The following is a 22,666-nucleotide window of genomic DNA, read 5'->3' as shown; positions in this document are numbered from 1 at the left end:
GGTCTCAACCAATATGAAAACAACCCACCAATATGGAAACAACCCAGAAATCAACGGTATAAGAGGTATTGGGCCTTAACTGATCTAAATTAACCTAATAGGATATGTAACTATATTATCAAGCATGCTGATTCACCAATTCCTGTGACAGGTGTGTCTGCTCAATCTTTACTTGCTTCATTTCTTACTAAATCTATTTCATGTGATACTAAAATCCCTTGAACTACTACTGGACTGCTTCAAATTCAATTTGGAGCAAGTACATTAAACAAAATTGACCATCAGGTTACAGGGTAACCAACATTAGAAAGAGACCATTGAAATAAAGATGATTTGTCATATCTGTATTTATACTTTAAGCCGAATTTGTTGGTGATGAAATCTTTAATTAACTATGTGTCAACAGTACCACGCACACATGTGCAAAAATAGAATAAAAAACAAACTGAAATGAATTTAAAATGCACTTTTAAAGATATCAAAAGCTCTTAATTTGGTTAAGATGTATCCCAGCTGCTTGACGAACAAACCACCAAAAAACAATGCTTTAAGGTAAACAAACCTTTTTGGTATAATTAACACATTAGCAACTTCATAATTATTCTTAATTAAGTTTGTTTTAAAAACAACATATCTTCGGAATTCAAATCAGTTTGTAAAAAAAATTTGTTAATGATTTTAGCTTGGCTGGCTCTCAATTTAAACAGAAACTATAGACAAACATCATAAATTATAATTAATTTAGATGAAGACAATTGTTTTATATATTTAAGTTTGGTTAGATTTTAAACAATTATAACAGGTAGACCCCACAACTGATTGACACAGAAGTTTTAATTGAATATTATCTTTTAAACTCTGCCATGACATTGAATATTTATCTTCAAAAGCTTTGATATTTCTATAATAATACCTATCTAGATAAAAGGTAAATCTGATACGTTTGTTTTTAATTATGTCTTTCAATTAAAAATACCGATAATTTTTTCTTTGATAGCACTATTGTACACTGAAAGAACAAAAGGTACCATTATAATCATAATTATAGAAGCTATCACAGATTTAGACTAAGATCTCTGATCTATTTTTGTAAGCCTATTCTAGGCTCGAGAACTTGTACCCATCTACCCTCAGTATGAATTCAGCTAGAATAATGTTTGAAGATAATACAAAAAAGGGCGAAATGTTCGAAGATCAGTCTCAAATTTGATTGTACCAAACAAAGTTTTCAAGTTACTTTAAAAGCACTGTATACGGATTATTTACAAAGCTGTAATTTACTGCACATGTGATCTTGCTAAGGCTTAAAGGTGTGAGTTTTGAGTGCATTGCCATTAATTCAGGCAAAGATTAAATTTTCAACCATTGGTTAAACCAAATTTAAACATGACTTTGTACAAATATCCGGATGCAATATGTCATAAAAGTTAATCGGTGACACTTTTTTAAGATATAGAATGCATCTCAATTACAGAATTTTTAAAAATGGGCTTGACCGGTGTCCAGTTTTGTGACTGTCAATGTCAGCAAATGTCCATTAATCTTGGGCATACAAGTAAATGATGGAAAATTTGAAGTTATACAGTCAGCCAAAGACAAGGATAAGCATTGCGCTCATGTTAAACAACCTGTACAATCAGCAGAGTACCATTATTTTGACAAGGTTAAGTAGAATTGGGAAATATTTTATTAACTGTGATATTATGTCTAAACTGAATTAAATTTCTTAAGTCAGCAAAACAATTTGATATACCCTATAACTTGTACAAACTTTTTTCAGTCAATTTCATAACAACTGATACTTAAACAGTATTGAATACTGTGTTGAGACTTTTGGAAGCACTATAGAAATATTCATATCCTGCCATTCAATCACTGACTGACAATCACTGACTCACTCACTCTGTGCTGTCTGGTGCTTGAAGCAACTGCAAGGGATCTCCATCTGGTTCTATCTACAGCTTATAAGGAGGTGCCATTTCTATTATTTCAGGTCCTTCTGAACAGTTTGTCTGCAGGTTTCTCTTGGTCGGTCTCTGCTCCCATGCCAGTGTCCATGAAAGAGTAAATCTTAAGGAAATGTGTCAGGAGGCATTCATAGGTCAATTGATAAAGCATTGAAAATATTTTCTATGGAAACGGAGGGGTTAAATCACTCTGATCCCAAGAGAAGATCACAGAGAACATTGCTGTTGAAGATCCTGACCATAGTATGAGTGCTGAGTACAGTAGATCTCCACAGCTTGTCAAATTCTTTGCTATAGTCTCCCATTCTTCTGTTGCAGTAACTTCAATTGCTGCCCTGGAACATTTGTATGTAAATTTCTCTACTTTCTCTAGTGGTTTCCCATTTGTTAGGTTGTTGTTGTATCTATAATGGTGTAACCTTCAGGCCACTCAAACTTGCTGTAGCACTGAGGAAATATTGTCTTCTTTTTGGATGTTTGGGTTCCTCTTAGGTAGAAGACAAAGGTCATCAGACAGTCCAGAACCTTTAGGACAGAGGTCAATGTCCACTGTACATCTTGTCTAATACCTTGTGTAATGTTCCTTGTCGACAGTCTTCATGTCCTCGTGTTCAGCAATTGTCTATTCTTCTCCAGCCAGTTGCTCAGTGTACTGGGGTTTCATTCTTCGATCTTAGAGGTCATTACTCCCATTAAACCTTTAAGCATTAAATTACCATAGACTCTGGGCTTTTTAACCTATTAATTTTACAGTTTATATGGCAAGGCTGTATGGTAATAAATATACAATGTAGGCCATAAATATTGATTGTTATGATGATATCAGCATCATCTTCTCTAACAGATTGCTGTCAAATAAACCACACCTCCATGATACAGACACACCTATCTACATCACTCCAAAGAACAAATTAACACCCATTCAATCTTTTTAAAAAATATTCACACTGTTTATTTTTATTCTTCCTGGTATGCATTCTCACAGAGGGTTCCCTTTTTGCTACCATTACAATGTACATTATTTTACAAGAAAACATAAATACAACTTCAAGCATTAAAGAAATCTAAAAATTATAAGGCATAGGCCAACCTGAATCTTCATTGAATTTTTTTAGGATTACCATACTCTATAACTAAATGTTGGCTGCTTTAGATTTTAACATTTTGACAGACAAGTCCCTTGGACTAAAATAACCATTCATAGCACTGCCATTCATAATGGTTTAGTCTCAGAAATAAAAAAACACGATTGTCGGAAATGATCTAAATCAGGCCATATAGGGGGAAAAATGGTCAGTATAAACTCAGTCTCTTTCCACGCCAGATGCTGTATTGGAAAATGAATAACCATTACTGCTCCTACACAGTCACGTACACATATATCAAGAACTGGTCATACGGCTTGACCTCTATGCCGAATATATTCGATTCTATACAGAGCCAATCCCTCCAAGCTCTTTTTTTTTTCCAATAGGTTAATGACATACAGCTAGCGGACAAAAATCTCTGTATATAAGCTAGATTTAGATAAATCTGGCAATGACATCATGTGTATGTACATGTATGATATATTCTAGAAATATAAAAACATTAACAAAATCTTTCTACTTCATCAGATGAAATGTGTTACAAATCTGCCATGTGTTCAATTTGGAAATTGTCCATTGTTACTTACCTTAATCATTTCAGAGTGATCTTGAGACTATGTCCCCCCATACCATAGAAAACTTTACAGGTTTTGATACTAATGGTAAAGGCCCTTCCAAAAACCCAAGCTTTACACCTGACACTGTTTTGTTTGTATGTTTCATTTTACACCTTTTCCCAACAGTATTTCAGTCATATAGGCGGGTAGTTTCCTAACCATCGTTCCTGGAGAGTTACACCAGTACCTAAGACTACCTTCCTCCACGCTAAACTACCAAAGCATCTCCCGGGGATCGAACCCACGCCAGAGAGGTTACTGGATTAGAAGTCATCGACTCTAACCCCTCGACCACGGAGACACTGCCAGTTGCACATATCCCTTGCTATTTTGACAACAAATCAAAACCTAATGACTAACACTTAAGTACATATACAGAAGGTTAAAAAAAAACCCTCTGCTCATTTCCCTTTTTTGCAATGAACAATTAATAGTCATTTGCTTTGAATTTGAAACAATCCTTACAGTTCATGAAGTACAAGAAAGTGATTTTAATAATGAAAATTCAGAGATATTTACACAAGACTTGGAGAAATGTGTTTTTAATGGTATTGATAATCTAAATTGAATCAAATGTTGGATGTCACAATACTAAATGACAGTCCTATAGAAAACACATATTAGCAGATATAAGAGTCATGCAAAATTACCCATCAAAAGATTCACGCAATAAGTTCATGCAAAATAACACTCAAAGGTTCGTGCAAAATGAGCACCCAAAGGTTCATGCAAAATTAGCTCTCAAAATTAGCTATCAAAGTGTTCATGTAAAATAAGCATTCAAAGGGTCCATACAAAATTAGCACTCAAAGGGTCCATGCAGAAAAGCACTCATAGGGCTCAAGCAAAATGAGCACTCAAAATTAGCCATCAAACTGTTCATGTAAAATAGGCACTCAAAGGCCGTCAATACAAAATTAGCACTCAAAGGGTTCGTGGAATACAACACTGACAAGGAGCCATGACAATAACCTCCGAGTATTAATGCAAATTATGCTTGAAGTCAATCAGATAAAAGTTATTACATCAAAATAATTTTTCATTTCACTTTTTTTCAATAGGACTGACATTTTAGAGAGTTCAATATGAAATAAAAGTCCCACTGAAAAGTATGCCAGTCTGGTTTTTTCTGTTTTCTGTGTCCCTTTTAAGAGTTGAGCTTGTCTGTTTTTCCTTCTTGTCTGTGTCCCATAGCATGTCACATTTCAAATTATCACAAAAACAAGCATCTGTAACAAACATTCTTACTAGTTATTATCATGTCCAAAAAGGGCACTTACCACGCTTCTATCTGATGTAAAATTTTCTTCTGTCCTAACTCTTTGGCAGGTGCTTTTGGCAGATTCTACGCAGCAGTCATGGCAACAAGCACCACATGCTACAAAATAATGATTTGTAATCAGTTACATAGTAAACAATACATAAAATATAAATATTATTTAGTATTTGATATTAAGTGTCTGGAAAGAAACTATTTAAGTTCAGAGGACATTGATGATGTCCCCCACAATCCACTACTTGAGGCAGCAGGATCAGAAAGAGCAAATCTATATGACCTCTCCTCTAAGTCTGTGGGAGGAGGGGGGGATGGGGAGGCCTTTAAAAAATCTGTTAAATTTGACATAAGGTTAATGATTGATCTATTTTAAATAAGATGACTATTAGATAATATATACACACCAAACATTTCAAAAGCTTTGGAATTTATTATTTCATTTATCAAAGAGTAAGTTTTTTTTAATGTTTTAACCAACTTAAAGAACACAGCCATTATTTGACAAAAGGTGAATTATTTGTGTAACTTTTGCATAGGTTTATTATACAGTGCTATACAACATTATATTCTATGTGCTATTTTGTTTTAGTTTCACAGAGAAACATTTCTTTGCTCATTCAAGTATCAACAAACATTATTCAAGCAATTGTAAATACAGCTTTTGACTCGTGGTCATTCAAAGTTTGTGCCTTTGTGGTAGTAGTCACAAAATCCATGTCTGTATTAATATTCAATAATCTGTATTTGAGCCTTGTCATGACAAACCAACATAATGGGTTTGCGACCAGCATGCATCCGTGCAGTCTGATCAGGATCCATGCTGTTCGCTTACTAACTCTATAACAAGTAAAGAAACTGATAGCGCACAGCATTGGATCCTGATCAGACTGCGCAGATGCACAGGCTGGTCTGGATCCGTGCTTGTCGCAAACCCATTATGTTGGTTTTGTCGTGACGCTGCTCATTTGTATGTGTAAATTCATTGGCATGTTTATTTGCATTTGGTCTGCTAGCAATTTCATCATGCATATTGTACGTGTTCTAAGTCTTTTTCTGTAAACATGTTTGTGAAATTTGCTCTGTTCTGTAAATATTCATTGTCTTTTACTTCATTGGTTTTCAGTAACATTGGTTACCAGTATCATGCCACATTGTTTACGTGTTACTTCACATACTACTAATAGTGTTGACATTTTCTTTGGTTTCAGCTTTCGGGCAATCTATTTTTGATACAGTTTTAAGAAATACCTATAAGTAACATTTGTTCCATAAATTCTCCTAATACCAGTGCTGATTATGACATATTTCAGCTTCCTAATATTGAAAATAATAACGGAAGTTCCAAATTTAGTCGCCTTTAGGCATTAGTTATACTGAATAATTGATAATCATTCTTCTTTTATAACTTAAAACATATGAAAGTCTTATATTTTCAATATTAAAGTTCCAACAAGTTCATATAAAATCATGATAGAAAAGAAAATAGCTTTCTCGTTCTATTTCAGGCATAACATTTTCCAAAAATAGAACTTATTTTCTCTTCTTAGATTTATATGGAACAAAACCGTAAAACATATTTTCTGCTGCTTGATTTACTGCTTGTTAGAACAAATTAGCAGATTTTCATCACAACTGTCAATTTGAAGTATTTACATTAAAAGAAAAGATAAGACTTAGCATGAAATTTATTTCTTAATTCAATAGTATATAGACTAAACTACATGTATATGAAAGCCCGACAAGTTTATTGTACACTAGCAAAAATCAGTCCAATATAAATGTTACCTGCTAACAAATGGCACAATAAATGTATCAATCAAGTATTCAAGAAATGTTAGATGGAATGTGATTTTGCAAATATTGGCAACATATAATTTATTATTTATGATTTTAGATTTCACTCAGTCTTAAAAAAGGCATCTTGATCTTTTATTCAAACCCTTCCCTGCACAGTGACTATGTCATGCTGATCAGGGGAGGAAACTGCAACAATAAGCTTATATTCTGTTTGTTTTTTTGTGTACAATAAAACAAATATAACAAATGTATACCAGTACCAGCAATTTTAATGAAACATAAAAAAATTAATGATTAGGTTTGTTTAGCATTTTCAATGAAATGCAAATTTTTCAAAATTCTTTTTACTAAAATGGCATCAAAGTACACTTTAATGACATCTCACTTCCTAATGTACATGTTGTTGAGAAGGCACAGGGCATCAGCAGAAGATTTGAAAAACATTGGATGTTAAAAAAAACAAGACCAGAACATAAACTGCTGACCAGCTACCTGTGTCCTGACTTATGCCAAGGGGAGTGTCCCTATGATGTACACAGAGACAATGAGGATGGTGTGCTAGGGTGTGTGAGCCCGTAGCACAGATAGACAGCTTGTAAGGACACTATCAGCCTTTTGAAGGGCTATATCCTTTCATTATTGTCTCAGGTTACTTTACATTTAGGGTCTCATGTGAGTGACATTTTTTTGGCTCAAAATTCATATACAGTTGACTCTCGGTAACTCGAAATCCAAGGGACTGGGCATTTTACTTCGAGAGAAACGGAATTCGAGTAACGTGGAACTGCCGCCATTACGTTGACATTCGTACATGTATATACATGTGCCTGATTAAATGTGCAAAGAAGTAGGTTTGTTATTGTTGTTAGCGGCAATGCTGCAATATTTAACCGTTGAAATGACGGTAAATCACTTACAACTACAAACAAGATATGTTTGTAAAACATGTATGCCCCCTATCAGCAGCCAATTAGTCATGTAAAAGGTTATTATGCATGACTTCTGATCCAGTGATCAAACAATTAATAAGGGTTATCAAGTATCTACTAGTCATGACCTTAACCTTTGACCCCTTGACCCAAAACTCAATAGGGGTCATCTGCTGGTCACTACCAATCATCATACAAAGTTTGAAGTTCCTAGGCCTAAGCGTTTTTAGTTAATTGATCGGAAACCGTTTTTACCTACAAGGTCAATGCGACCTTGACCTTTGACCCCTTGACCCCAAAATCAATAGGTCATCTGCTGGTCATGACCAATCACCATACCAAGTTTGAAGTTCCTAGGTCTAAGGGTTCTTTAGTTATTGATCGGAAACTGTTTTTACCTACAAGGTCAATGTGACCTTGACCTTTGACCCCTTGACCCCAAAATCAATAGGGGTCATCTACTGGTCATGACCAATCACCATACCAAGTTTGAAGTTCCTAGGCCTTAAGGTTCTTTAGTTATTGATCGGAAACCGTTTTTGCTTACAAGGTCAATGTGACCTTGACCTTTGACCCCTTCACCCCAAAATCAATAGGGGTCATCTACTGATCATGACCAATCACCATACCAAGTTTGAAGTTCCTAGGCCTTAAGGTTCTTTAGTTATTGATCGGAAACCGTTTTTGCTTACAAGGTCAATGTGACCTTGACCTTTGACCCCTTGACCCCAAAATCAATAGGGGTCATCTACTGATCATGACCAATCACCATACCAAGTTTGAAGTTCCTAAGCCTTAAGGTTCTTTAGTTATTGATCGGAAACCGTTTTTGCTTACAAGGTCAATGTGACCTTGACCTTTGACCCCTTGACCCCAAAATCAATAGGGGTCATCTACTGGTCATGACCAATCACCATACCAAGTTTGAAGTTCCTAGGCCTTAAGGTTCTTTAGTTATTGATCGGAAACCGTTTTGACTTACAAGGTCAATGTGACCTTGAACTTTGACCCCTTGACCCCAAAATCAATAGGGGTCATCTACTGATCATGACCAATCACCATACCAAGTTTGAAGTTCCTAGGCCTTAAGGTTCTTTAGTTATTGATCGGAAACCGTTTTTGCTTACAAGGTCAATGTGACCTTGACCTTTGACCCCTTGACCCCAAAATCAATAGGGGTCATCTACTGGTCATGACCAATCACCATACCAAGTTTGAAGTTCCTAGGCCTAAGGGATCTTTAGTTATCACTCGGAAACCATTTGGTCTACGGACCGACGGACCGACAAGTGCAAAGCAATATACCCCCTTTTCTTCGAAATGGGGGCATAATTATAAATGAAAAAAAATATATCATTCAAAATTTAATACATGTATATTAATAGTGAAACATATACACACAATTATATTTGATTTAATTGATCATCGGACGAAAACGAAAGTAGCAACTATTGTGAACAAGGAGTACAAATAAATGTATGCAAAATGACGGAACATTAATTATACAAATGTCATTTACGTTGGTAACACACATCAATACATAGGCTGTTATTTGACTAACACCCGTCAGACTGGCACGAGTCAACTTTCTTAAAGAAATGTAATCAAATTTTAATTTAGTTATCTAACTGTTAAAACCAATTAAGTGCTGAAACGGATTAAAGCCACTTATACGACGTGTTAATAATACATATGATGACCGGCAATTAAAAAATAATTACTATGAAACGTGTAAATCACGAGTGACAACATCACACCATGATGTTGCCGACCTTTGATCAGTCGGCTGATTTCACACTTCGACTAATTGAGATGAAAATATGTTGGACTTTAATCGACGGGACCAAATTTTCTTTTCGACTAAACAGGAGTCTCGGTAAGTCAAAATTTGACCTAAGCGGAGTTAAAATACAAAGATAAAGAAGGAAATTTGACGGGACTTTAGAAATTCTTCGACTTACGCGGAATTTTGAGTAAAGCGATTTTGACTTATTGAGAGTCAACTGTATTTGGCTAATACTCTGTGGAATTGCATGGAAATTGCATCCTTTAAGGACACAAGTTGTGTCATAACTGGGGTCTGTACTGGACAGGGAACGCTGCATTTTGTACCTTAACAGTTTGATGGACCCTTCTTAAACACAGACTACATACATTCAATGAGTATGAGTGTTACTATTATTGGGCATCATGTTAAAAAAGTCAACCATTTGTTACATATAAAAGTAAGTAAGTAAGTAAGTAAGGATATAACAACTTTATTTAAAGAGGCTTACACATTCAGTTTCCATGTGGGCCTCAGAAAAAACAAGATCGCCTTGGTAACTACACTACCTGCCCTTAGTGACCATCCTCTATTACCTCTAAATACCTGTATTTAGCTTTGTATTGAAAATTGTTGCCTAAATAGTTGGGTTTTTTTTCTGATATGTTATATAATTATGTCTACCACACCTTTCTGAAAATCCAATTATCTTACTTATAAATAGTGTTTTCAATATTTCCAATGAAACATTTTATTCTGTGTATAATTTCATATGACCAAAATAACTTTCAATGATCACATAATAATGACCACTGTCTCCTTTTTTGTATCATTTTAATAAAAAAAAATGATAACTAATTGTTGCAAAGGTTCTGTAAATTCACTTAATTTCATGGAGATGAAATTTCATGGTTTTGTCACAGGGTTTTGTTAATTTTCCAAAAGGTAAAACAAGAAAATCATTGATGCAAAGCATCAAAGGGCGACGCCAAAAGAATTTGATCCAGATTTGCACCTAAATACTTAACAAAAGATGTGTACTTTATAGCAGTACCATTACATGTGACCTGGAGGCTAGGGCCAGTTTAAGTTGAAACTTAAACCAAAGAAGAATAGACTCTGTCTTGCCAAGATGCAAAGACAATTTATAGTCAATTAAGCAATCTTATAAGACTTATGCTATAAGAAAGAATTTCTTCAGATTTATTTATGAGACACAAGGATTCCTGAGTCATCAGCATATAATCACTGGCACGAGTATCGGACCTGGGAAGAAAAAATATGACCAATTGATAAAAAAACTGTGTTTTATAAAAACCAAAACAAAAAATGTAAATAATGATCCCCTTTAAAATATACTATCAACTTGAAGTATATTTTTAAAGGGGGTCATTATTTACATTTTATTTTGGTTGTTGACACTTTTAAGATGAACACAGGTTTTTTTATCAATCTGGCCATATTTTTTTTTCCAAGGTCTGATACTCGTGCCTGTGCATTATAATAAAAGCTTATTGCTTAGGGTTGAAGACATGTAATTGACATATATTAGACATAAAAGAGGACCTAAAATGAACATCAGGGGGACAGCATAGGTACTCCCAGAGCAGTAGTAGAATGAGTACCAGCCACATCAACCAGCTACTATCAGAGATAAGACTTAAACCATGTAAGAATGTCATTATATATGGCAGATGCTTGAAGTTTCATGAAGAAGAAGAAAAACAACTTCTTCATGTGCAGGATAGTGTGTTCAACTGTATCAAATGCCCTTTGTAGATCTAAAAGTATCATGCAATACTGCCTTTGTCCATTTCAAATAATGCAATCTGTTAAATGAATCAAACATGTGTCAATTGAAAAACCACTTCTAAACCCTGACTGAAACTGCCTGACCATGACTCGAACCCATGACTTTCAGAAGACCAACTGAGCTATCCGGCCTGCTACACATTTTCTCTTTAATAATGAAACAGTTCTAAACCACAACATATTTCCCCACTATATCGATTTGTGTTCGTGAATTTCTTATGTTACAGAGCATAGGAAATTGAACTCATGCTTATATGCAGTCACAGGATGAGAAAAACTTTGAGCTTGACCAGAACTCAAACCTGTGACCAACATAAGAAATTTTACGAAGGACTCAGGAGACCTGGAGGTTGAGACCGGTGTCTCTTCATTACAAATAGATAAGACAGAAGCTGTCCTTTTCAAACTATGCACATGTTAGAAAAAAAATAGAATAACTATTCAGAATATGATTTTTTGAGACTTTATTAATTATATTGCTTGATCCAAGTTTAAGGACATTTTCAATCAATACATGTTTTATCATTTATAACTTTAAATGAAAGTCTCATCCCTTTAATAATAATGACATAACTGTATCTCTTTAAATGCAGAAAAATTATAAGTCTCAACATATCAATATACTACTGTCTAAGATATACATGTATGCACATAACATTAATAATTCCCAGTTTATATTAAATAAATATGAAATCCTAACATTAACATTAACATGCTTTTGATGACCTTACAACTGGTGAATTATATACAACAAAAATAGTATTATAAGTAATACCTAAGATAGACAGAAAAGAACAAATAATTTAGTAAACATGAGTTACTTCCCCTTAAAAATAAAGAAAACCTGAAACCCAAAAGAACACCCTAAACAGCAAAATTATGAAATGCTGCAGGTTCAGTTTTATCAAGCCATGCAAATTAATGGTAATGTATTCATAAAAAAATAGATGGCCATGTGTCAGCAGTAATTGCAGAAAATCGGATAGCTTTCAACATCCGGGATACTGGTACACTTTGTAAAAACAACCATTCTGCGCAACAGATAAATGTAATAAGGATAAAATCAATAGGATAATCGTTTACAACAGTTCCATTACCTATCCTTATACTCAATTGCAGGTGAACTTTCTTCTTGTAGGAAAATTTTGAAAATGTATAAATGAATGAATGAACTGATACGGCCTCAATCTAGACCACAACGATATTCGAAATCCGGGTTTTAGTATTGTCATTAAAACTAAGGGACAAGCTGTTAAACTTAACCTGAAATTTCGTGAAAATAATATCACAATGCACATGCTTTTTATAAAAAGTTATTAAATACAAATATAATAACACATTTGTTTACTTGATTTTTACGAATCAAAATAAAACTAATTAACACAACATGAAATTAACTGCTAATAATAACAGCTCCTTCCATAGGCAAAAATAAAAAGCGTTCCATAATAGACGACGCCGCTCACCGGCGTCGCCAATAAACAGTATATGTGATGCAAAATACTCTTGCAGCAGACGCAATGAAATTTCTTGGATCATACATTTGTGAACTGACCTATTCCTGAAAACCATGAAAACTTGTGCCCGACAAATAATGATTTTGCAGTATCTCTGTTTCTCTTGTCTTTCTCTTCCTCTGTACCTTGTTTAATAAAGTTAAAAGTACATATTTATGTCTTCTTACTTTCCCCCTCAAAACTTATTCTTTCAAAGCTTAATTGACAGCTTGTAATTTTCTATGGTTTAAGGATTTTGTAATTATTGACTTTTCACATTAATGCTTATGTAGTCAAAGGAGAGAAGTTTTGCTTCCATTAATCATTAATAGAAAGTAATTAAGATAAGCAAATTTGTACTTTTCCTGAACATACCGTGACCTAGTTCTTCAAACAAAGCAAACTTAAAGCAATATCAATCTACAGTGCATTGTCAGAACTATTTTGGCACTGAAAAAAGGTGTTTGAACAATGCTTATTATTTATTATTTTATTACTATTTTAAGTTTCTGGGCTTGTGATCATCAAATGGCAAGACTTAAGTCTTTACTAGTTTCCAAATCATGCAGTCTTCTCTTTTCCTGGTTATCAAGACAAACGTCTGGAAACCCAAGATCACCATGTAAGCATGCACAGGGGCTTGTGTTTTCCTCTGACCTCTAAGTGTGACCTTGACCTTTGACCAAGAGAGCTGGTTGCTTTGTGTAAACCCAATTTCATGATGGTGAACATTTGTGCCAAGTAATACTATGACCTTGATGCATTTTAAGTACAAAATCTGGACATTAAATTATCTCCGTTGACCTTGACCTTTATACACATAACTTGAATTATACTGGCAATACTCTGACACTATTATTCATGTGAACATTTGTGATATAGACTACAAATTGATCATACACAAATTTTCATATTTTTTACCTGACCTTTGACCTCTTTAATAGTGACCTTCATCTTGGTGACTAGTACCCGTATTTCCCTAAAGTCTAACCCTGACCTTTGGTCCATGCAAACAATACATTGTACTATGTCTCATGGTGGTGAAATTTGCATCAAGTAATACCTGGGGGTCACAATTTTTAACATTTCCATAATAAAGGTTAAGAGAGTTATGCCAGATGCAAATCATCTAATTCCTCATGAAAAACTATGTCAAACAAAACACAAAACTAAAGCAAAATAAACCAAGACAATTTCTTTCTGCCAGTGTCTGTTAGATGCTTGCAAAATTTAATCAAAGTCACAAAAAAACAACAAAAAACCCCAAATTTTATTTTTAATTATGTTTAATTATGTATCTTGTAGCATGTGCATTTAAATGCGTTTATCAACCTGATGCATATATTAGGTAAATAAAATATCATACACCTGTAACAAGGGGCGGCAAAATCAATTGTCTGTATTGCCCAGGTTGTCCCACAACCTGTACGGACAAGTGAAAATATTCAAGAAATAACTATGTCAATATCATAGGGACAAGTTAAAAAATGCTTCACATAAAAATTGACAAGTAAGTCAAAATCAGATTTTGCTGGCCCTGACTGTTTGGTAATGACCAAGGAGAATTTTGTGTAAGTTTCTCATTTAGATAAATTCCATGAAGTTCTGTATCATAATTTATACAGACTTAATATTTGCCTAGTACAAACATTTCAAAACATCTGCAATACAAAAACAAAACCCAGACAACAGAAAACTAATTATTATTTGTTTTTGCTCCCTTACAGCTGTTGTCATAAATAAAAGAAAATGAAATAAGATATTTTCTATTTGGGTTAGAGGAAAAGTTTTCATGTAGGCTTTGAAACTGCAATTGTCCGTAAAAGTAAAATTTTACCTTTTGAGGTACATGTATAGTAGTGCCTGCAAGATGCAACCAGTCTAATTTGTATAAGTACTTTGACCTTTGAACACAAGTCCATCACTTATGGCTTACTGAGGTTAAAACTGGCAAGGTCTTGAAGCACAATCCCTTCTTCTTATTATCACTTAAGACCATCATTACTTATGCTATGGCGATAGCATGGTAAGAAAAGCTATAGGTCAGCTTAATCTTCCCATAATAATTATATACATAGATCACTGCATTACAAGATACCTTTATCTAAAATACTTGTTTCACCTACCTTCACATTTTTTCCCAACTTTGCCTGTTCCCCATATATAGTCATTACCTGAAAATAGAAAGGAAAGCAATCCATTAGACATTTCTAAATGTATATAACATTAACCAAGTTATATTGTAATTGTTTAGTTGACAAGTCCTTTGGTTGTCCTTAGCCTTCTGGCAGCAACAGACCTTCTACCGGAGCAAAATAATATGGTGTAATTCTGTGCTGCCTGATCATTGTTACCACTGATCAAGATATAATTATTTGGTTTTGTCAAGCTTGATAGATGGACAAGTTCATATTTTGTGTGATGTAGGTTACATAATAATAGCCAAAAGAAGGCTATTAAATATACACATGCAACCAGAGCTGACCAAGATCAGCCAGCACATCCATGCCATATATGATCATGGTCTTCAGTCATTAATTATTGTAAAACTGACCCTAAAAGTAGGGGAAAAAAAATCCATTCGAAATTGTTTTGTCCAGATTGAAAGATTGACCATTTAATTAAAGACATTATCCCAGTGTGGCATGATAATCATACATTCCATCGACTCATGAGAATGATTGTTAATTGCCATCTTTCTATTTTAAGCCATATGAAATGGTCCATTATTTGAGCATACAATAGGATAATACTTCATGGCAAGTTTGAAGTATATCTGACTAGCACTTAAGAAGCAGAAGACAGGTCTGTTGACAAAGAGGAAACCTGATTCTTATCATACTAATACCTAGATTGTCTTGAACCCGAAAAGCTTAAAATAAAATTTAAATGGCTGGTAAACTGAAGTAACCCTGTAACTATAGCCTAAATACACATGCAACGCTCAAGTGTCAAAAATAATAAATCATACCTCTTTATATTAATGTAAAAATGACATGTATTTTACAGTATAAAACTTAATTTCTAGCAATAATTAATTACGGCATTTATGTTGCAGACAGTACATCTGAGATGCTTCACTATGATTAACATTTTGGTAAACGACTGCAACGTTAAAATAATACATCATCGCTGACCTACATAAACTGAAAAGCGTGCAAGTCGATCAAGAAATGTTCTATATATAGCACGACATTAATTAAGTTTTTAGCTATCTGTCTTCTTAACGTCGACATGTCTATGCAGTTGTACTATTTAAAAAAAACAGAAGCGTGTTACATATTCATTAAAATTGTATCAGTCATCTTTTATGGACGTCAGTTCCGATATGTCAATTCAAATTATCGTACAGGTAGACATTTTTTTTCCATAGGATTATATAATGAGCTTTTAAAGATGAGTAACGATTTTGTCTCTGACATAATAAATGAAATAATAATCTTATTTTTAGAAATAAACATGTCATTTTAACCTACTTTTAGACATGTCCCAATGACCTATAAAGGCACATGTAACATCAAAATGTGATAAAAAAAATTATAGAAATAATATACATTATACGAAATGTGATACAAATGTACACCAATAACATAATTAAATGTTAAATAGGTAAAGTTACAGGAATTTTTACAAGAGCTGCTGAAATGCCTCTTGAATAAATGTCATCCTAATTCATAATTAGCACTTTTAAGAAATATTATGCTTGAAGTCTAAGTTTGACCTATGTCTCTGCTATAAACAGTGGAACAGCTAAAGATATGCACAAAGTGACTATAATTCCATCAATGTTGACTGGACAAGAACATCAATCCACTTTTATGGAAAATTTACTTTCAAGTTAAAATGTGTCCTTGACCTTTGGGCTAAAAACCTTAATTGCTTATGACTGAGTGACACCATCAGCTCAATGTGCCATAACATGAATTATGTTTAAGACACTACCTGTTGATGACTTTGGACATACAATGTGGCTTTGACCTTTGAAATGGAGATCTACTAGACTGTGATATCCTCATCATTTTCAAAACATTTTTGCCAAGCATTTTAACATCAATCAATGGATGGATTGGAGGGGATTTTTTTCAGAAATGTAGGGAAAATATATACTTTAAAAGGAGGGGAATGGGGCTGTGTATCCTAAAATTACTGCAAATGGCCATTTTAACACTTTATATAATCTGCAACATTTTGTCATATAATGCTATATATCCATACAAGAGCTGTCCGTAAGACAGCGCGCTCGACTTTTTTATTGCTTGCCAATAAAAAAAGTTTTTGCAGTAATAGGCGAGATAAAATGTGAAATATGCATATACTACTGATTTTAATTTCAAGTACAAAAAGAGAAAAATAACTAGTTGTTTGATACCCTTGAATATTACAGCAATGTTTATATGACATAATTTATGGTAAAGTGAACAAGTGGATAGGAATGAATTTTTTTAGATTTTTTAAGTTTTTTAGTGCTTGCCTATAATACAAAACATTGACAGTTAAGGGCCATAATTCAAATAAAATCTTTGACAGAATTACCTTCTCCTGGACATGTTTGGGAATCATGATTGTAAACAAGTATTCCAACTTTCAAATTAATATCTCAAACAGTTCAGTCAAAAAGTGGACTGGTACTAAAAACTTAACCAAGATTCTAAGTCGATAAAAGGCCTTAATTTTTAAAACAAAATCCTTGACAGAGTTACCTTCTCTTGCGTACAGATGGGGGTAATGATGTGAAATAGCATTAAAAGTTTCAAAGCAATATCTCAAAGGGTTAAGGCAATAAGTGGATTTTACCCATATTCAATGTATTTTCTAAGTCAAAAAGGGGCATAATTCTGTCAAAAACCTTGACAGAGTTATGTCCTCTTGTCTGTTGATGAAGGTCGTGATGGTAAACAAGTATGGTCAGTTTCAAAGCAATACCTCCAATGGTTTTGAAATAAAGTGAGGTGGTACAAAAAACTTAACCAAGCTCAATACACTTTCTAAGTCAAAAAAGGGCCATAATTCTGTCAAAAACCTTGACAGAGTTATGTACTCTTGTCTGTAGATGGAGGTTATGATGGTGAACAAGTATGGTAAGTTTCAAAGCCATACTTGTAATACTTCTGAAATAAAGTGGGGTGGTACGAAAAACTTAACCAAGGTGTGACGCCAACGCCGACGCCGACGCCGGGGCGAGTAGGATAGCTCCCCTTTTCATAGAAAAGTCGAGCTAAAAATCAGGCTATCATAGTCATATACCAGGGTCTGTGCAATTATTCAAAATTTAACTTCAACCACTAAGTTTGTTTTGTTTGGCTTTACAGCGCACCAACACAATTTCGGTCATATTGCACGGAAACAGGAAAGATGATTTTGGCTAACCTCGGGTGTTATAAACTTAAAGCAACACCACAGGTAAAAGCCACCTCACCTGCTGGAGCTAACAGATATATAGACTCCAGTATTCAAATCCATTTAGTCACCACTCACAATCACCAAACCCAATTCTAATGCCTCAACCCTTAAAGGCAACCCAACCACTAAATAGGTAAGTGTTTGTAAGGTTAATTCCATTTTGATTATGATGCCCAGCTGCACCATTCAAAATTAATACATGCTAACAAATATCATCCTATATACATGTACATTAATCACCTTTCAATATGTCACTGGAATATATATATATATATATATTTATTTATTTATTTTTTTTTTTTTTCTTTGGGAGTCTTTATGGGTGGTATTTCTGATAAATAAAACACCATGTATAATTGAGTGCTTTCAATATAATTATTATAGTCTACCTGTCCAATTGTTTTATCTCTTCATTATTGAATGTATTTATTCTCCCATTGATCAACACAACACATCTCTGCATCAAAGTCAATGAGGTCAAAACAGTAACACAGGTTTTAAAATATTCACAAACTCAATTAGGTTAATTATATTACTCAATTATACCTGATTTAGCAAATACAGGCCCGGAGTATAACCTTTAGCTACTGTATCATATAACAGTAAAAAATTATAACCTTTATCAATCATCTTTTATTTTCAAGTACAGGAACCATTATTATCATATCTTCCTATACACATTACTATTGTTTGTCTTGCTATGACAAATAAAAGGCAAGAGCCACTGCCAAGTGGGAGCAATGTTCGACTTTTTCTTCCTTCAACAGTCAAACACATTAGAGGAAGATTATTGTACTTAAAGAATACTCCTTAGAAAACATAATTTTCTAGAACAAAATATAATTCAAAGGTCAAGGTCATTTATGAGTCAAGTTAGAATTGAGTTTAATCTTCTTTAACAAATTGTCCTTTAAAGGAAGTTGTGCTCAAGAATGAGGACAATCCATTCATAAATGACCAAGTTAGAGCCAATTATATCAAAAGTTAAGCAAAAATACACTTTAAGGTCAAGGTCACTGATGAGTGAAGGTCATAGTCTACTTGAAGGTCTTGTCCAAAGGATTGTTGTGTCCATGTATAAAGACAACCCATTCACGTATAACAGTTATAGCCAATTATAGCAAAATTCAAACATTTAACCTTGAAGGTCAAGGTCATTTATAAGAGAAGGGTTCAACTTTGAAAGTTTTGTCCAAAGAGTTATTGTGGTTCAAGTATGAAGGCAATCCATTGAAAAATAAATAAATTTTGAAAATGTTAAAGTTTGCGGAGCTACTCCAACAATAGAACCTTTTTTCTTTGAAAATATAGCGCTTGTAATAACTTCTATATTCACAGTCATACATAAAAAGATTGAAACTACTGACATTAATCAAACAAATAGGTCACAAAGAAGAGTTCAGCCTTAAATAAATCATATCACGATACAAAATACTGTGTTTGTTGAACATGTATATATCCCAAAAACTGCATCATCTGATCTTTCTTTGAAAAGAAATCACTGACAGGAATACATATCTGCTACTCAAAGCTTATATTTGTTGATAAGTACTGAAGGGTACCTCCAAATATGGAGATAAAGGGTAAACTCCAAATATGGAGATAGATAAAGGTATTTTTACTATTTTACTATATATACTGCTGCAGTATGATCATTGTTCAAGAGGCATTATAATTTTAACTTTTGATTTGGAAGCTGGAAACATTGAAACAATACTTTTGTCATAATCATTGAAACATGATTTGTGTCATGACAAAACCAACATAATGGATTTGCGACGAGTATGGATCCAGACCAGCCTGTGCATCTGCGCAGTCTGATCAGGATCCATGCTGTTCTCTATCAGTTTCTTGTCTTGTTATATGGTTTGTAAGCGAACAGCATGGATCCTAATCAGACTGCGCAGGCTGGTCTGGATCCATGCTGGTCGCAAATTTAACCCATTATGTTGGTTTTGTCATGATGCGGCTCATATTTCAATGTTGAAATTCAGTCTCGTTACCATGAAAGAGAAAGAAATCCAAATTGTCATGTATTCATTAACATTAAGAAAACTGATCATGTTTGGAAATATTGTTAAGACTTTTTTTAAGTATGGGTAAGAGTTCGTATTAAGACGACCGTAGGGAGTCTTATCGGACTCTTACCCATATAACTGCAAATCGGCTCTTACAACTCGATATCAGATAAAAATATAGAAAGTGTCACCTCTTTAATTAAGCATAACATTGTTTTTCCCCAGCAGTCACGTACAAACAAGGATGGGGTCCAATTACTTAATCTGGCATGTAACAATGAGTTTTCAACAATATCTATGATTGTAAATGCAATTCATTCCTGTCATATGAAACAAAATAATGTTTTGCTTACTTTTTCTAGAAAATATAAAACAGTCAGCAATTAATAATTGACATTTTTGATAGAGTTTAAAGGATATCAAAATGTTACTGTGTTCACATTTGTCTCTGCGAGCTGAGCTCCACGTGCATTATCTATGTAATAAATTTGAATGTATCCTCACATTGCTACAGTGTTATCAGCCTTTTTAGAAACACCTGACCTGGCTAATTAGAATATGCCAATCACAATTTTCAATATCAGCACTGGTTTCTTCATGAAATAGCGGCTACACTAATTACTGCCGAGTAAGAGCCGATTTGCAGTTATAACCTTCCACAGAATTTTTAATAATTTGCGAACAATTACATGGATCACATGAAAGAAGAAAGCCGGAGATAAAAGCCAAGCCGGAGATAAAATGTGGGGGACTTTTGTTCAATATAGATTTTACCCACATTTTCACCTGTTCTACTAACCCATATTAACTCTTATCAAATTAGGTCAAACATTGTGCATGACATATAAACTGTTAAGGCTTACCACAGTTTTATCAGCTGTAAGGTTACCCTTTAAATTCATCCCGCTGTTCAACTATAAATGTGTTATCAATTATACTTGTTTAATAAAAGAAAACCAGTTTCAATGGCAAACATCTTCATTTTGGTAATAAAATTATAAATCATTGCAAGATTCTAGGGTACAGTGGAACCTAAAATAACAGACCACATCAAAGTGAATTATGGACAATGTGATTTTATTAATTATATTTAATCAATCTACAGAGACCCAATACCTTAATTTCTAATCAATAAGGTAAATAATATTTTATATTTTTAAGCACAGATAGGTCTTTACGAACAGGTTTGAAGATATGAATCGATTTCATTAACTTAGTACAGTAACAGGTTAACTCCTATTAAATTACATAAGGAGTTAATCCGTTACTGCATATACCAGGTTACAATTTATGTAATGAAAAAAAATGAATATAAATGTGTCATGGAAAATATCTATGTTACCAACCCCCCCCCCCCCTCCCGCCACCCCCCCCCCCAAAAAAAAAATAAAAATAAAACAAGATATGTTTGTAAAACATGTATGCCCCCTATCAGCAGCCATTTAGTCATGTGATAAGGTTATTATGCATGACTTCTGACCCAGTGATCAAACAATTAATAAGGGTTATCAAGTCATGACCTTAACCTTTGACCCCTTGACCCAAAACTCAATAGGGGTCATCTGCTGGTCACGACCAATCATCATACAAAGTTTGAAGTTCCTAGGCCTAAGCGTTTTTAGTCAATTGATCGGAAACCGTTTTTACCTACAAGGTCAATGTGACCTTGACCTTTGACCCCAAAATCAATAGGTCATCTGCTGGTCATGACCAATCACCATACCAAGTTTGAAGTTCCTAGGCCTAAAGGTTCTTTATTTATTGATCGGAAACCGTTTTAACATACAAGGTCAATGTGACCTTGACCTTTGACCCCAAAATCAATAGGGGTCATCTGCTGGTCATGACCAATCACCATGCCAAGTTTGAAGTTCCTAGGCCAAAGCGTTCTTTAGTTATTGATCAGAAACCGTTTTTACTTACAATGTCAATGTGACCTTGACCTTTGACCCCTTGACCCCAAAATCAATAGGGGTAATCTGCTGGTCATGACAAATCACCAGACCAAGTTTGAATTTCCTAGGCCTAAGCGTTCTTTAGTTATTGATCAGAAACCGTTTTTACTTACAAGGTCAATGTGACCTTGACCTTTGACCCCTTGACCCAAAACTCAATAGGGGTCATCTGCTGGTCACGACCAATCACCATACAAAGTTTGAAGTTCCTAGGCCTAAGCGTTTTTAGTTTATTGATCTGAAACCGTTTTTACCTACAAGGTCAATGTGACCTTGACCTTTGACCCCTTGACCCCAAAATCAATAGGGGTCATCTGCTGGTCATGACCAATCACCATGCCAAGTTTGAAGTTCCTAGGCCGAAGCGTTCTTTAGTTATTGATCAGAAACCGTTTTTACTTACAATGTCAATGTGACCTTGACCTTTGACCCCTTGATCCCAAAATCAATAGGGGTCATCTGCTAGTCATGACAAATCACCATACCAAGTTTGAAGTTCCTAGGCCTAGGCGTTCTTTAGTTATTGATCAGAAACCGTTTTTACTT

At 34.2% G+C, this 22,666-nt stretch overlaps 1 protein-coding gene across 1 annotated transcript in view; it reads right to left on the bottom strand.

Moving 5' to 3' along the window:
- LOC132758571 (phosphatidylinositol 3-kinase regulatory subunit alpha-like) overlaps positions 1-14,921 on the bottom strand; it is a gene marked incomplete at its 5' end in the record, with an annotated part of 74,757 nt that extends 59,836 nt beyond the window's left edge. Inside the window, 2 exon segments of the mRNA XM_060750247.1 lie at positions 4,953-5,050; positions 14,874-14,921. Coding sequence (XP_060606230.1) covers positions 4,953-5,050; positions 14,874-14,921 — 146 coding nt within the window.
- Positions 14,922-22,666: the final 7,745 nt, after the last annotated feature.

Source organism: Ruditapes philippinarum, unplaced genomic scaffold (assembly GCF_026571515.1).
Source record: "Ruditapes philippinarum isolate M1 unplaced genomic scaffold, ASM2657151v2 ctg336_1_1_1_1, whole genome shotgun sequence".
NCBI lineage: Eukaryota > Metazoa > Mollusca > Bivalvia > Venerida > Veneridae > Ruditapes > Ruditapes philippinarum.
The sequence above is the reverse complement of the archived record's forward strand: the minus strand, read 5'-3'. Positions and strand labels throughout refer to the sequence as shown.